This window comes from Salminus brasiliensis, chromosome 22 (assembly GCF_030463535.1).
Source record: "Salminus brasiliensis chromosome 22, fSalBra1.hap2, whole genome shotgun sequence".
NCBI classification, from domain to species: Eukaryota; Metazoa; Chordata; class Actinopteri; order Characiformes; family Bryconidae; genus Salminus; species Salminus brasiliensis.
In genome coordinates, this window is record NC_132899.1 from 6,182,380 (window position 1) to 6,197,953 (window position 15,574).

Genomic DNA, 15,574 nt, shown 5'->3' on the forward strand with positions numbered 1-15,574 from the left:
TTACAAAAACATATATTGTTGCATATTAATTGGACCAACAGAAATGCTCTGAAATGAAATCTTTTCACACTTATATCCACTGAAAGTCCACAAAAAGTGGCTCTTTTATGGCATCGTTCAAAGAACCCATTGTTGCACCTTTTCTTAAGAGTGTAGGTGAGCTTTAGTTTTGGTGAATTTTAGGCTTCATGCAAACCGACACTGATACTTCCATGCTGGTGCATTATCCTGCATGGTGGTCAGGTGTCCCTGAGACACAGTGCCCGAGCACCTCTCCGCGAAGAAACTATCAGTTTGAGGCGTGGAGAAGCCTCCACTTGAGTATTTGAACAATGGAAAACTAATTCTGATGTGTGAATCCTACATTATTAACACAGAGAGAGAAGAAGAGAGTTTGCTGCGAAAAAAGAAAAAATAAAAAGCCCAGCAAAAGCTAAAAATAATCACTGCCAGCTTTGCACAGCGGTGTGGCGAGTGGCTGGGGACCGCCGAGGTGGCAAAGCAGTGAGGAAGAGGAGGGGGGGAGCTGGGAGAATGTTTAAATTAAACAGAGAAATTCAACATCTGCGTTCCAAAGCCTTTACCCTCAATTTCGCATCTATTGTTGTCTCGAGCTTGTGTGAATGTGAGTGTGCATGTGTGTGTGTGTGTGTGTGTGTGTCTGAGAGCATGTGTTATCTGAGAGATTTTAGGCACTCATTCGCACTAATCTCCATTTACTCTGATTTCTTGGTGTCTCAGAGATGAACTGTGGCACAAGTGCAGTGCTGAAAGCATCACCCGTGCACAGAGATGTCCCACTTTCAGACTTGGAGGGAGGCGGCGTGTTGGAAAAAAGCATATGGACGGCATATTCATTAGTGCGCTGCTGATAAATAGATTAATTGGCTAGATTAGGCAACCAAAGCTTTGATCACAGGGACCGAGCCAAGAATGTGTTTGTTGTTTATTGTGATTTTGTTCATTCAGGGGAAACACAGTGCCGGAAAACCTTGCTGTGCAGGCGTTTACGGGATTTATTTCCAGTTAGTGTTAAGAGGAGACCATAAACACGTAAACAACGGAGCAGCGATGATGTCTAATGAGTGTGTGGGTGTGTACACATGTAAATAAAAATAAAGAAAGGGGAAAAAGAGTGCTAATGAGAGCTGAAAAAAAAAAATTAGTGTACTGATGTTGACTAAAACCTCTCAATATCCCTAGTCTACACAGAATGCACTTTCACTGGATTTCATCATCTGAACTGTTCCGCCACAATGTCACTCCATTAGGGTGCTGTAAAAAACACACACTCAAGAATTGCTGCACCTGACAGGCCAGTTTTAATACATGATAACACCAATGATTTCAAATGACACAAAGCAGTAATTATTATGAACAGTGTAAGCTGATATATTTACTGAGCTGTATTTTAGAAACTCCTCCTAGCACCTACTGTACTGTACTGACTACCTCTCGCTCATGTGTTCCATCTAAAATCATCATGAGCTGCTGTGATTGTGACTAATCAAGGGGGAATGAGAAAAAGGGACAGCTGATATAGGGTCAGCTGGACTTGTCTGATACACTTTGTGAATATGTCGCATAATTAATGCATTTCCATGTAATACCAATGTTGCATTAATTGTAGAAAACAGCACAAAATGCTTCATGACCAGCATAAATTCATGAAAATGTTAACAGGGCACACACAGGGCTGTGTAGTTGGGAAAAAGTACAGAAAACTCCAAAAACTTTGAATAGGCTATTAATTGGCAATAATTTTGATTATTTGTTATTACATATGAATTGTGAATATGAAAAACACATTACTTATGTATCATATTGCAAATCACTAAAACACTGAAATATACTAATGTAAAGTCCATTCCAAACATCATATTACACTAAAATGGCTTTTAATTATTAACATATAGAGAGTGATGCATACTTCTGCACACTCAAAAACATAATTTCTGTTTCATTTGTTAAATTTAACCTGTGTAAAAGTAAAAAAGTATGAAATGGGCTGAGTGAACATGTAATGGCACATAAAATAACTATTAATAATAAATCAAAATGAACAGAAAATGTTTATATTTAAGTTTTTTTTTTCTTCTATAGAGGATTTGCTCACCTATTTTTACTTAGAACATCAAAACATGTGTCATTTGACCAGGGGTGCCCAGACTTTTGCATAACACTATTTATCATCACTGTCACACAAAAATTGCCAAAATAGCAGGAGAAGAAAAAAAACATCCTAACTTTCAGTGGAGGTCTGTGGCATATAAAAAGAAATAATTTTGGAGCATTTCTATTGGTCCATTCATTGTGAAGTTTGGACATAACATAAAGAACAACTGCCAGATTTACATAAAGGCAAAAAGTGAAAACAACAAAAATGGAGATAAAGTTTCTATATTAAGTTTATAGGAAGATTATAAATAAATATTATTGTAAATTAGTATTTATAAAAATGAGGTGCTTTTATGTCAGCTTATTCATATATTCTAACCTGGCTAGGCTCTCTCTCTCTTACTCATGGGCAGAAATCACCAACTATCTACACCATTCTTGACTTCTCAATTGAAACTTCTCTTGATTTTGCTGTCTAAACACTTTTAATAAATAAATAAATTATGAAAACTCACACAATTACAGTCCAGATTGCCAACGCAGCCCTTTTTTTCCTTTTTTGAGGGGTGGGGGGGAGAAATCTTACTGGCTGTCTGGCTGAGTTCACGTCCTCGGGTTTCCTCAGCATTTGGATTTTCTCAAATTTTCAACATCTTACTCTTATCATCAGAACTAGAGTCATATTTCATAATTCAGATGACCTTTGGATGCTGCTGGTAAGTTACAGGCTCTCAGTCTGAGCTGGATGAGGCTGATAAAGTGGGTGATGGTGGGAGTGTGTATGAATTGACAGGAGGGTGAAGTTTCCTCTCCAGCTGAAGAGGACGTGTCTTAATTCTCTTTGCCCTTAGTCGTCTCCCGGGGGAGCCCCTCTTTAACTGGGGTTTGATTTAACCTTTGAAAGCAAGGTGTGTGCCGTCCTCCTTGGTAAACACATCCAAACACCTTTACGGAGGAAAAAAGAGGCTGCCAGATACAAACAAGTCGTGAGGCCACGCGTGAATGCTGCTGGCATTATTAATTCATAATATGCTTACTGTTCTTTACGGGAAGGGGGGGGGGTGAAAGGAGATGAAAAGCACATGCAAGAGCTTTCTTCAAACCTGGCTGCTTTTCTGACACACAACCTGGCGTTAAACAGTTTCAGGAGAAGGCCTTTTGTGTGTATATGTGTGTGTGTGTGTGTATGTGTGTGCCCTAACACTTTCAACAGCGCAGCCATTAGCGCAGGCCTGCTGCTGACTGACAGGTCGACACGGCAGTCCTCCTTTCATGGCTTCATGTATGTTGCGCAGGTCTGTAGGGATTGCTTTGAGCGTCAGGAGAGCTCCGAGCACTGTCAAGGCTCAGGGAGAGAGCCAGAGAGGTGATCCAGCTAAGTAAATAACCTTAAAATATACCAGCATTGGTCCGCCTGCCATTGTTTTCCAGCGAGGAATAAAATAAAATAAAATAAAAGGTTTCCCAGAAGTTTTACTGTGCTCCCGGGGAGCAAGGAGTCGTACTGGGAAGAGGTGGTTTTAAGAAATAAATGGACTGTGGTTTGTTTGTGGTAACAAATAAAACGTGCAGTTAATCCATCAATTTCAGTTTAGTGAGGTACAATAGGATGCAAATAGACACATTCATTAATTACGTTAATGAAAGTTGTATATGTTAAAAATACATAATGCATTGAATTTAATTGATTAAAATGTATCAATAATTTATACAAGGATAGCACATATTAGCTAAATTAACATTACCATTGATACAAATTTTGGAATTAATGTGATCAGTAATACTAAGGTGCATGCTATTTATACTATTTGTGCATTAGAATATCATGAAATTAACATCCAGTATGAAGAAAGTTGTGCTATTTACTGCCAATATCAACACTATTCTATTTATAATACAGGAGAACAAGCCTACTACGTACACATAGGTATAAACACCATCAGTGCTTTTTAAATGAATCAATTGGGCCCAACATAAACATGCAAAAAGCCCCACCGTAATATCCATTCTTTCCTGTTGATAACTGTTAGCACTGCTGTTCTAATTATTTAGATAAGCAACTAGCATAATCACATTCTCAGACAGAATCCATGCATATCCGACATGTGAGAACCCCTGCTGTGTTTGTTATGTAGTCATAGAAAACACAGACCTGCTTAGAATCCACAGATGGAACAACATGTTGGTCCAGAATGACTAAGCACTTTCATCGTGACTTAAGCAGACCTCTGTACAGGGCTATCGTGAGGTACCTAGGGTGACATGAATTCTATAAAGTGTTGTTACACTGATACTTTGACAATAAACTGTATTAATCAAAACTAGCCTTAAATATCCAGAAATTAATGGGAGATTTATCGGTGTAGGAACATGATTCACTGGATAGTGCAAATAACCAAGCTGTGTAGTTAATATACAAAACTGTAAAAAAAAAAAAAAAAAAAAAAAATGGTATGGTGGCAGAAAACAAACAATGTAACTAAATATTACAATTATATTATTAACATTTCATATATTTAATATAATATAGTTATAATATATAATAGATGTTTGATGTGTCCAGAGTCTTCATATGATGCTAAAATGACTGAATTAAATTCTAATAAAATGTCTATTTATAATGCAAAATATTTTGAGGCACATCACTTAAGATAACAAGATAATTGTATGTTATTTTTATGTTATTTAATATGTTATTTGTACATATCTTACTGATGTTGCCAAAAAGAGCTAAAACTACCTAAAACTATTATCTCATTAAGAATTTCTAAACGCAGATTTCTTATTGTATATAAAATATCCCCAACATATAAACATGACTGATAAAGCATTTTTGGACACTAATGCAAGTAAACGAAAACTCAAAATTATGTTAATTTACTATATTTTATTCATGTGGAAATGATGTACATATTTTGAATCAAGTAGATGAAATCCACCACTTTATTCAGTACAAGCAGTTTATGCCTGCTGGGCTAAGAATTCTCCACGCGTTCATTATAGTGATATCCAGCCTGGCCATGTCCATGTTTCTGTGTGTTTCATTTCTGTGTGTTTACACTTAGATGTTATACCAAGAACAACCTGTTTTTAGATCCTTTAGATTTGGTGTAAAATACTAACTAAAAATGTCAACCACCCAACACTTGGTTATACTGTAAAATAAGGATATACTGTAAGAGTAAAAAATAATTTACAGTAAATTCTTTTATTGAATTAGTAGGTGTGTAGCTGTGTTTAGGAACAGTATACCAATCTTCACTTTCGGAGATTGTTGAGTCTGCATAAGCAAATAAAATGATGAATATGCTGAATGTAAAATCTTAACAAAGCTATTTTGCATCATGTGTTTTAGGTCCACAAAAGAAGGCCGGATATTTTATATTGCAGCAGTTCAGTTCAGTGATCATGACACTTTATCTAGCATAATATTACATCAGTATTAGCTGAATCAGATAGAGTTTAGTGCGGACTTTGCTTCCTAGACAGCTATTAAAGATGGGCCTTTCCGAAATTGTTCCTTTTGAAACATTATTGTGTACAAATATTTACTTAAAGACATTTAATAAGTAATAAAAAAGAACTGTTGGTAGTAATACAGTTTTTGACAGTGTTTTTATTGTATATTTCACTGTATATTATTGTTTTTCTTTTAGAAAAGAACATTGAATACAAAATAAACATTCAATTTTACTAAGTGAAGTCCAGTGCAATTTGCAATTTCAGCCATTTATAAAGGCACTTTAACATAACTGAGGAAGTTGTAGTGTACAATAAACACAAGCGGCTGAATACATAGGCTCACTTAATATCAAAGAGGTGCATTTTTTAAAATGGGTCAAAGTGCCATGTGTACAATGTATCACTAAAACACATTCACAAGGCCGGACTGTCCCCTATAAAGACATAATGCACACGCATCTATAACCCTTTATTCAGAGCCACAATAAGAAGACATTCAGCTTGCCGAGGCACATCCTATGGTGTGATACACAGTAAAGGGACACTTACAATAGCCGCCCATTCATAACGAAGAGAGCAGAAAATAAGACAGAAGATCACAATTTTATCAATTACAGCAACTACCCTCATGGGTCATAAATGACAGTTTGACATTATCTGGAATCAATCGATTACGCACAGTTTTGAGGATTACACCAGCTCCTGATTACATGGTGAAATCTGCTAATGTATCTTTAAGTGAACAGGGAGGCAGCATCTGAAAGGGAGAGCAAATTTGACTCATTAAAGGAGCATAAAATTGTGTCTTTGTGCGTGACCTTTTGTTCAGCATCTTTGGAGAATTCTGTTACTAAAGAGTCTAGTTTTTTTGAGTGGAGCGAGGGAAGGCTCCACGGGTATTGGGTTCCTATAGGGAACAATGCCGATAGGTTCACCTTGCAGTGCATGGGTGTAACTTAGCCTGGAATATTGTGGATCAAAGCCTCATAAACAAAGTAGGTGGAAACGCTGTAAGAGTATATGGGATCCGGCAAAGGACACAGCCATGAAAGAAGCAGGCCGGACTTTAGGAAGCGTAGGAAGCAAAACTGATTTTGTCACTCTGGCGTGTTTCTTTCACTCTCTTTTACTGGGAACTTTTTAACCGCTGAGAGCTCAGTGAGCCAGTCACTCTGAGGCCTTTCATTTATTCAATGATCATCTCACTGTAGAACTTATACTAATGCATATTAATCAGCAAAGCAAACAGTCAGTTCTTGAAGATGCTGTGTTGGCATACGAAGCATACAAAGCATATCGTATCATAAAGCAACACTGTGATGTTCTAGACGACTGGGTCAGAGCATCTCCGAAACATCAGCCAGGTCTTGTGGGGTGTTCCTGGTATGCAGTGGGCAGTACCTACCAAAAGTGCTCCAAGAAAGGACAGCCAGTGAACTGGTGACAGGGTCATGGGCACCCAAGGCTCACTGATGCGGGCCAGGGAGGTCCCATTTCACAAGATCTTGGTGCCAGATACCTCAGGACACCTTCAGAGAACAGGTCAAAGCTGTTTTGACGGCAGAACGGGGACCTATACTATATATCGTTGCTGACCAATGAAAACCATGTATCTCCAATTTTTTTCATTGTTAATTCTCCATGGTTTGAACCCTGTAGCTGCCCTGAAAACTGTGTGAATAGTTCTGGGTGAACGGACCAATAGAAATGCTCTTAATGATCTGGAATAAAATTTTATTTTATAAAGTTAAGAACATTTTGCCTTGTCCTGTAAAGCCACAATTTTAAAGAGCCGTTTTTTATTGGACAGCAATATAATATTTATAATATATAATATATATTTATAATATACATACTTTAATTTGCATAACATTTGCACTAGGATTATTGCACATTAATGTTAATTTCTTGTAAATGTTTGTATAATTATATCTGTACATAAAAGGTATTTTTTTATTTTACAGCTCTTCATTACTTTAGTACTTTTTACATTTATTATTCTTTATTTTGATTTATTGTTTAGTGTATTTTTCTCTCTTAGTGTAAAACTTGTTAACAGTTTGTTTGATTGTTTGTTACATGTCATACGTGTGTTGCTCTCACCAAGTAAGTAAAATAAGTGTGACATACCTGGTGAATTGCTAGATATATATATATATATATATATATATATATATATATATATATATATATATATAATTTAGAGATCTTGGGCCAGATTCTAAATGTAATTCAAAGTATTATAATTAAGATGAACTTTCAAACTTATTAGAAAAGATATATCAACAGTAATGACTGGATCTACCAACCAAACTCTAAAATCTAAATTATTATATTATAAATTATATATTATTATTAATAAAAACTTAAATATGACAAGTAAATCTAAACCAATCTTAGTGGGACACACCTCTAGCAATTCAGGTTAATATTTTGCTACATATCCCTTCTCAGAATGACTATATCATGTGTGTATATATGTGTGTATGTATATATCATGGTAATACATGCTATCATTGATCAATTCTAAGAACTTTTTAACTGAATTTTCATCGTCTTGTTTACTACTTGGGGGAAAAAAAATACAAAAGCGAAGGAAATGTTCTCTTTGTGTGTGCCGTGCTGCTCTGTGACCTGCTGATCTCCACAATAAAGCCATAATAGCCGCTCACCTCCCCAAGGAGCACCCCAGCAACCTGGCCCTCTTATGGAAGCAGCAGGTCACCGCGGGCGTGTACAGAGAGCAGCGACACAGAAAGCGCTGATACGTCTTTATGAGGCCAAAGAACTTACTTCCTAATAAACAGATGTGCTCCTGTCATAAAGCTTCAGAGGAGGTTGACGTACAGCCCTCATTCATATCCAACGTGTCAGATGGCAATTGTCAAGCTTGACCAGCATGAAAAAGCTCTGGTTCTGCCTCTAGCCCCCCACTCAACATCTCATCACTGTCCTTATGAAGTGTTCTTATGGGCCGCACAGCCAAGACTGATCTCCAAATATGAGTTTTGAAGATGAGGGTTTTTTTTTTCCTCCTCCTTATGCTCACTGGCACTGGCTCCTTTATTAGCAGCTAAGCTCTTTACACTTGTAGCATATTGCAGCAGGTTAGGGGCCTAAGCCTTATTGTCCCACATTATTGAAAATCTAGGCTGAGAGAGCCAGCCCCTGGAGGTCAAGCTTTGTCTGAGCGCACTCTCGCTCTCATTTCTCAGGCGACGAGAGGCAACACTGGGGGAGGACAGACAAGATTGAGCTGGTAATACACTTAAATCCATCTTGGTTGACTTACCACAAACTTCCACCTATCCCCACGGCGTCCCGTGAGCCGAAATAATTCCTTTATAACTTACAAGAGCAGAAACTATGACTTATGAATTCATGGCAACACGGGCGGTATTATGAGGCTGTGGTGAGCGAGGGCTGGTTTATGAGGTAGTCTGAATAGGCCGCTACTTGTCATAGTAAATTGGAGGAAAGATGCTCATGTCAAATTGAGCATCTCCTCTGAGGATACGGATACAGATACAAACAGATTTCCCTTTCAGAAGTCTTTCTGAGGCACCACAACAAAGCCGAAAGCACATTCTCAAGAATGTTAGGCATTTATGAACCCATTATGAACGGACCTCACTTTCTGAGGGCTACTGTTTCTCCTATCAGTACAAATCCATAGGCAGCCTCTTTTATTTGTTAATATATGTGGTGCTATAATGCATTAAAGAATTAAACCAGATAAGCAGCATTGAATCATGTACCTCAGTCTGATGATGTGCCTGATTCAGCATGCAGGTGCAGTTCAGAGTGGCATAGCACCACCTGCTGTTCGCTGTGAAAACCACAACAGCTGCTCTGTGCACTAATTTGGATTCAGATGACCCAGTCAACACAATTACAGCACCAACACAATTCAGTTCATCTTAGGCTTTATGTCAAATGTTACATCATCCTTTTATGGTATTAAAAATAGGGCCATTACAACAAACACAGGAAATGCTACTGACCCACACTTTCAACACTGTCTTTAAGTAGTTACACAGTAGAATTGAACAGGGGGGCAAGTGTGAACAGCAATACACAGGTACAGCATCCACTCAGGGTCATTGGAATATAGGAAGACTAAACTTTACATTCTAGGTTTCAAACTTAAGCCATGTGCACATTATTTTAAGCACATGGTGGAACGTTTACGTCTTTTTTCAGTGCGTTTTCAACCACTATTGTGATTTTACTGGGACAAAACATCTCAAAACACGAACGATAATCCGACAAAATCAACAATTATCCATAGGAATCAGTTAAAAACAAGGAAATCTACATTTCAAATGACGATTAAACATTTGAACTGGCAAGTTCTCCCTTTTTTAGTTGTCACAAAAGGCACAAAAAAGGGTCACCGGAAACTTTACAACACACTATACTATGTAATCGGTACTAAAAAAGACCAAATTAAGTCCCTTGGGTAAAATATAAAGGATAATATGGCTTTTGGTGAATCACAACGGTTAAATTCCCCTCAAACTACATTGTAGTAGAATCTAAATTAGGTAACGCTATTTTAAGACACAAATTAGGGGGTTATTACGGTCTCATTCTTCGTTCAGTCAAGCCTGAGTTCAACTTTTCTAAATGATTTATTCACTATGCATTAGACATTATTCATGTTGACCTTTATTAATACATAATTAGAGGTCTGGTGTGTGGAATTCATTAGAAATTGCATTATTAGTTGCAAAAAAAAAAAATGCACAATAAACACTTTACCACCCTGTAATGGGAAATACTAAGTATGAATTATGACCTACATTTAAATGCTGTTAGTGTGTAATTGGCAGCACTTTCGTTCATGTGGGTTCTAGGTAGTGCCAGGTTTATTGCTTGACGCAAGTTTATTGTGGCTTTCGAGTTACTAAGAGTTGAAAAACTGTTATAGGTTGTACTTATCACTAATTAGAGACAACGCTGCACTAAATATTTTCCATAACAGGGTGGTAATTAAATATTTATTGTGCGGTATTACATTTAAATGACATTTAAGGCATTTAGCAGGCACTCTTTTCTAAAAGTGCTTCACTGTTGACGCAGATCATATCCTTAGCTAGTTTGTAGAGGCTAGAATCCAAAAGATATCTCAAGCTAGATGCTGCCAAATAGAAAAGTCAGTATGGAGTACTTATAATACAGTAATAATTAATTATAATAAATAATTATTAAACAAATAAACAAATGAAAAAATACATTCCATGATGTCCTAATGAAGGTCATAATGAACAAAGCTTAAAGCCTTGTGAGTAAGTCTGCAGGAAATGTCTACTTCGGACAGAACGAGATCTTAATAAACCCCTTATTTGTGACCCTGACAATAAAGAGCTACACTAAATTACCATTCATATTGAATGTAGGAATATGAAACCAGTACTAATGTCCTGTGGTCAGCCCTTTCATTAACTGAGCAGTCATTTGGGTGCCAATATAAACGACAGGAGACAGTGCAGCTGGGTAATACAGTACTCGTGAGCAAAGGATAAACAAGGCACAACGTGTTCTGCTGTGATATGAGCTGGACAAAGTGCAGGCTACTCCTCTTCCTCCTCCTCTGGCAGTGTGGCCCGTTCCCTTCAGTCTCCTTGCTTATTCATCCTCTGCAGGACCCGGCTGACCTCGTGATCAATACCTCTGCATGATATGATTTATATGGCCCTGGGAGACACACATGGAGAAAACATTGATGTGACACAGGTCACCTTTCCGCAGCCGCAGTGTCATTTCACACATAATGTTCATTAACCCTTTGCAAATTGATATTCATATATGCTGAATGGGGTGTGAGATGCCCCCGCCTCCAGGTAAGCAGGTCAGAATGTACATTTCTCACATATTATTGTGAACGTGTATCGATTTGCTAAAAATGAGACATTTCCAAAGGCAATCTCATCGCAGTCGATAATGCTGTGGGGCACAGGGATGCGCCTGCTGATAGATACAGTTCCCAAATAGCAGAAAGCAGAAAGTTTGCACTGTGTGTATGTGTGTGTGTGTGTGTGTGTGTGTGTGTGTGTGTGTGTGTGTGTGTGTGTGTGCCCATGTGTGTGTAGTTATCGTCATCGGATAACATTGTTATGCAAGCAAAGCAGCCTCTGGCCTTGTAAAGGAGGTAAGAGGAGAGATAAGTGAACTAAGAGGGACTGTTCACATTATGTGTTCATACTATATCTTACCGGTTCTCCTGCCATGCATCTGGGGCAACACTGTGACGCACTGCCATTCTGAGCTTCTAGCACCTGTTAAAAAACCCAAAAGTATAATTAGTGCTGTCCACGGTTCCCAAAAGCATCTCCCTCCATCATTTAAGAATCACCTTTGGGTTAAGATGCTTTCGGGTGTATCTTCAGCCATATCTTGGATGTGAAGCAAAATGGAGCTCCCTTCTTTTGGTACTGCCTATTAACTCCCCTTAGCACTAGCAATGCTCCCGACACCAGGAGGGTAAGGACTTAACACATGTGTCAGATACACGGAAGCCAGCCACCGCCTCTTTTCATTACTGGGCAGCTGACATGCTCAGAGGAAAACACCAGGTCCCCTCCTACACCACCTGTCCTGACCAACATCACTTAAGAGTGATGCGGGGGAAAAGCACCATCTACCCACCTGGAGAGAACGCTGCCACTTCTGGCCACTCATGACCCCCCTGGAATGGAGCTACTTTTAAAATGTACCCTAATTTTCTACCCAGTTTGGAAGGCCAATTATCCAATTCCGGATCATGTAAACTCTAGCAACGCCCCCAACACTAGGGCACGTCCCCTCCGGCACATGTGAAGCCATCCAGCTCCTCTTTTTCGAACTGCTGCCGATGCAGCATCGCTAGGCAGCCAGCACGCTCGGAGGTGCGATACAACAGCTAACAGACGGCTGTGCTGACCAATATCACGCTAGGCCCCTGAGAGAGCAAGGCCAACTGTGCTCCTTCTGACTCCGGCTGCTGATTATAGAAATGTGGCCATTTTAATGCCACTGCCAATGCCACTGGTGATCGGGCATGCCTCTCAGTTCTGAGAAGCTGCAACTGGTTAGTTTAACTTAATTTACTTTACTGCAATAAGTAAAATTAAATATGTTTAAACAAGTTTAATTAAGTTAAATGCTTTACTGGTAGAGCAGGGGTTGACAAGGGGGGTCAGAGACCAGCACAGTATGTGGATTTCCCTGCTCGAACAGATCTACCACTCCAGGGAACTAACAGTTGAGTTAAATCATGTGGGGTTGAGATATTATTATTATTATTATTATTATTTTATATATATAAAGGTAAAAAGGTAAACGTAAACGTATTTGTCACTGTCCAGTGAAATGTGTCCTCCGCATTTAACCCATCTGTGGTAGTGAACACACACTCACACACTAGTGAACTAGGGGCAGTGAGTACACACACACCCAGAGCGGTGGGCAGCCAACTCCAGCGCCCGGGGAGGGTAAAGAGCTTTGCTCAAGGGCCCAACAGTGGCAGCTTGCCGAGCCCGGGTATCGAACCCACAACCTTGTTATCGATAGCCCGGCGCTCTAACCGCTGAGCCACCACTGCCCCATATATTTATATATATACATACACACACACACACACACACACACACTAGAGTAGGACAATATGACGATATTTTATCTTCTCGTGATTAGTTTTGTTATCGTGATGACAATATGCTTTTCTAAGCATATGGAGGATATTGTTAGTGCTTAATAAACACTGATCAACTGCTTTATTACTGTTTCATTACTAACAGTGTTAACCACCTTTCAACTATTCTGTTTGAAACACTGTAATTACTAAAATTACCTGCAGGTTAGAAAAAAATATATTTTGAACTTTCAGGCCCTTTTTAAATGCATATTGATCTCCCATTAAGTATTTTGCCTTGCCATCTTTATAATTAAGGTAAAGGTGCACGTATTTGTCACTGTACAGCGAAATGTGTCCTCTGCATTTAACCCATCTGGTAGTGAACACACACTCATACACACACATGTGTTAGGAGCAGTGAGTACACACACACACCCAGAGCGGTGGGCAGCCAACTCCAGCGCCCGGGGAGCTCCAGCTCAAGGACCCCAGCTTGCCGAGCCCGGGAATCGAACCCACAACCCTGTTATCGATATCCCGGCGCTCTAACCGCTGAGCCACAGTTCAGAGCCACAGCCCTCCCAGACTGCTTCTGTTACTCTTCCTTTATGATGAATATATTGTCACTCAGGCATAAAAACCTAATTTCACAATATCTCAAACCTAATTTTCTAACCTAACTTGACACAATTTGCTTCTTGTAGATGTATTTACATCGTCCTTGATTACAACTTTACCTTCCATTGAAAGATGTTTTTTTTTTACCCGAGTTGGGATAAACTGCTGTAGGCCAAAGTTGTGGAGTTATGCTTTTTTATGTTTTTGTGACATAATAAAAAAAAAAGTACTACAACATCGTAAAAAAAAATAAGCTTAGGTTCCATGCATGGACTGAATAGGCAAGGCAGTGAACAGTACATTCCCAATCTTTAACAGCAGAGCTATGAAGGTATATTTAGAAGGTATGTCTTTAGGTGTTGTTTAGTGACTTTGGCTTACAGGCAGATTTATTTACGGTCACTGTAGTCTTCCTCTACAGTGTTGCGCTGTTAGCGCTTACATACTTACATATTATTTAAGTCTTCTATTTAAAAACAAGTGATTTTTCTAAGATATGGCGTCTTTATTGCTTGCTTTATCTCTCCCTCAGTGCACTTTGTGCCTGTGACTCACAATTGCTTAAGGGCACTATGACTAAAGAAGCACAGGTGGTAAGGAAACAAGCCAAGGTCAAGGATCCTACCTGAGCGTGGACCTGGACCTGGTGGTGGTGGTTGTTGCTGCTGATTGTGTCCTTTAGAGGGATGACCTGCTGGGCCTCCCATGTGTCCATTGGGCTCTCGGTCAGGGTGCCATATTCAACCTGGACACAGCTTTGCAGTCCATTGCACACTCTTTTCTGACAAATACAGAAAGAAGAGACAGTCCTATGTTTTTTATCTTCATGGGATGACCTCTAAGACCCAACAGCACTGTATGGGATAGAGCAGCATAACCCCTCTCAGATTATTTATTTCTGCTAATAATAGCTTTGTCAGAGAGCCACTGCCATGAAGAGCAGTGCAGTAGCCAAGCAGGTGGCAAATGAACCAGAATGAATGACCTTTGGGTGTAATACTGGTCAGTGGTGTCTGCAATGCTTTTTAATGTGGCTATAGGTTTTTATAGGGTGCTATTTACCGCCTGGAAGTCCCACTCTTCCTGATCTCCCTCTCGGCCTCTCTTGTTTTGCAGTAGCGGACTAATATAATCCATGGACATGATGAAGGGGGTTCTCCAGCCGCCCTAGATCTTATCTAGAACCCGTTAGATCTTCCATACAATGGAAAAGGAGTAAAACCCCCCAAATCTTCTAACAAAGACTCGGACAGAGGGAGTCAACCCGGAGCACTGTATGAATTAAAAAGGCACAGGCACCTTCACTACTTTACATAAAAAAGGCAGCACAGATGTACTAAAATAAACATAAAAAATTAAAATAAAAGCAGGTCTAAAAACAGCGTGGCCTCAAACCGGCGCTTTCCGCCACTGTGAAGTTTCTCCTGTTCAATTTTTCCTGTTGTGCTCGCCTTCTAAGACAGACAGTCTTCTCAGCCAATCAGATGCAGGTATATGCCCTTAGAGGCGGGCTTATTACAAATACGGTGTTTCCATTGGCTAAAGGGACCTTTAGCGCGAAACAGCGACCTATCAGCTTCAAAGTCACTTACAGTCGTTTAATTTTTACTATATTTATACATATATTAATTATATATTAGTCATGCAAAAACCGTGTATTTCCATTTTTACTGTTTTTTTTTCACTTTCAGACATAATTTGAAGCTGTTCTGTACCTTGTGTCCAAATTCCACAATGAGTGGGCCAATAGAAATACTT

At 39.1% G+C, this 15,574-nt stretch overlaps 1 protein-coding gene across 1 annotated transcript; it reads right to left on the bottom strand.

The window, feature by feature from the left end:
• Window positions 1-9,489: 9,489 nt before the first annotated feature.
• On the bottom strand, window positions 9,490-15,234 carry LOC140544133 (uncharacterized). The gene is made up of 4 exons (XM_072667525.1): window positions 14,879-15,234; window positions 14,442-14,597; window positions 11,799-11,861; window positions 9,490-11,280 (listed from the first exon to the last, which is right to left on the bottom strand). The coding sequence occupies exons 1-4, from the start codon at window positions 14,957-14,959 to the stop codon at window positions 11,248-11,250; spliced, it is 333 nt and encodes a 110-aa protein (XP_072523626.1). The 5' UTR covers window positions 14,960-15,234; the 3' UTR covers window positions 9,490-11,247.
• Between the last annotated feature and the right edge of the window lie 340 nt (window positions 15,235-15,574).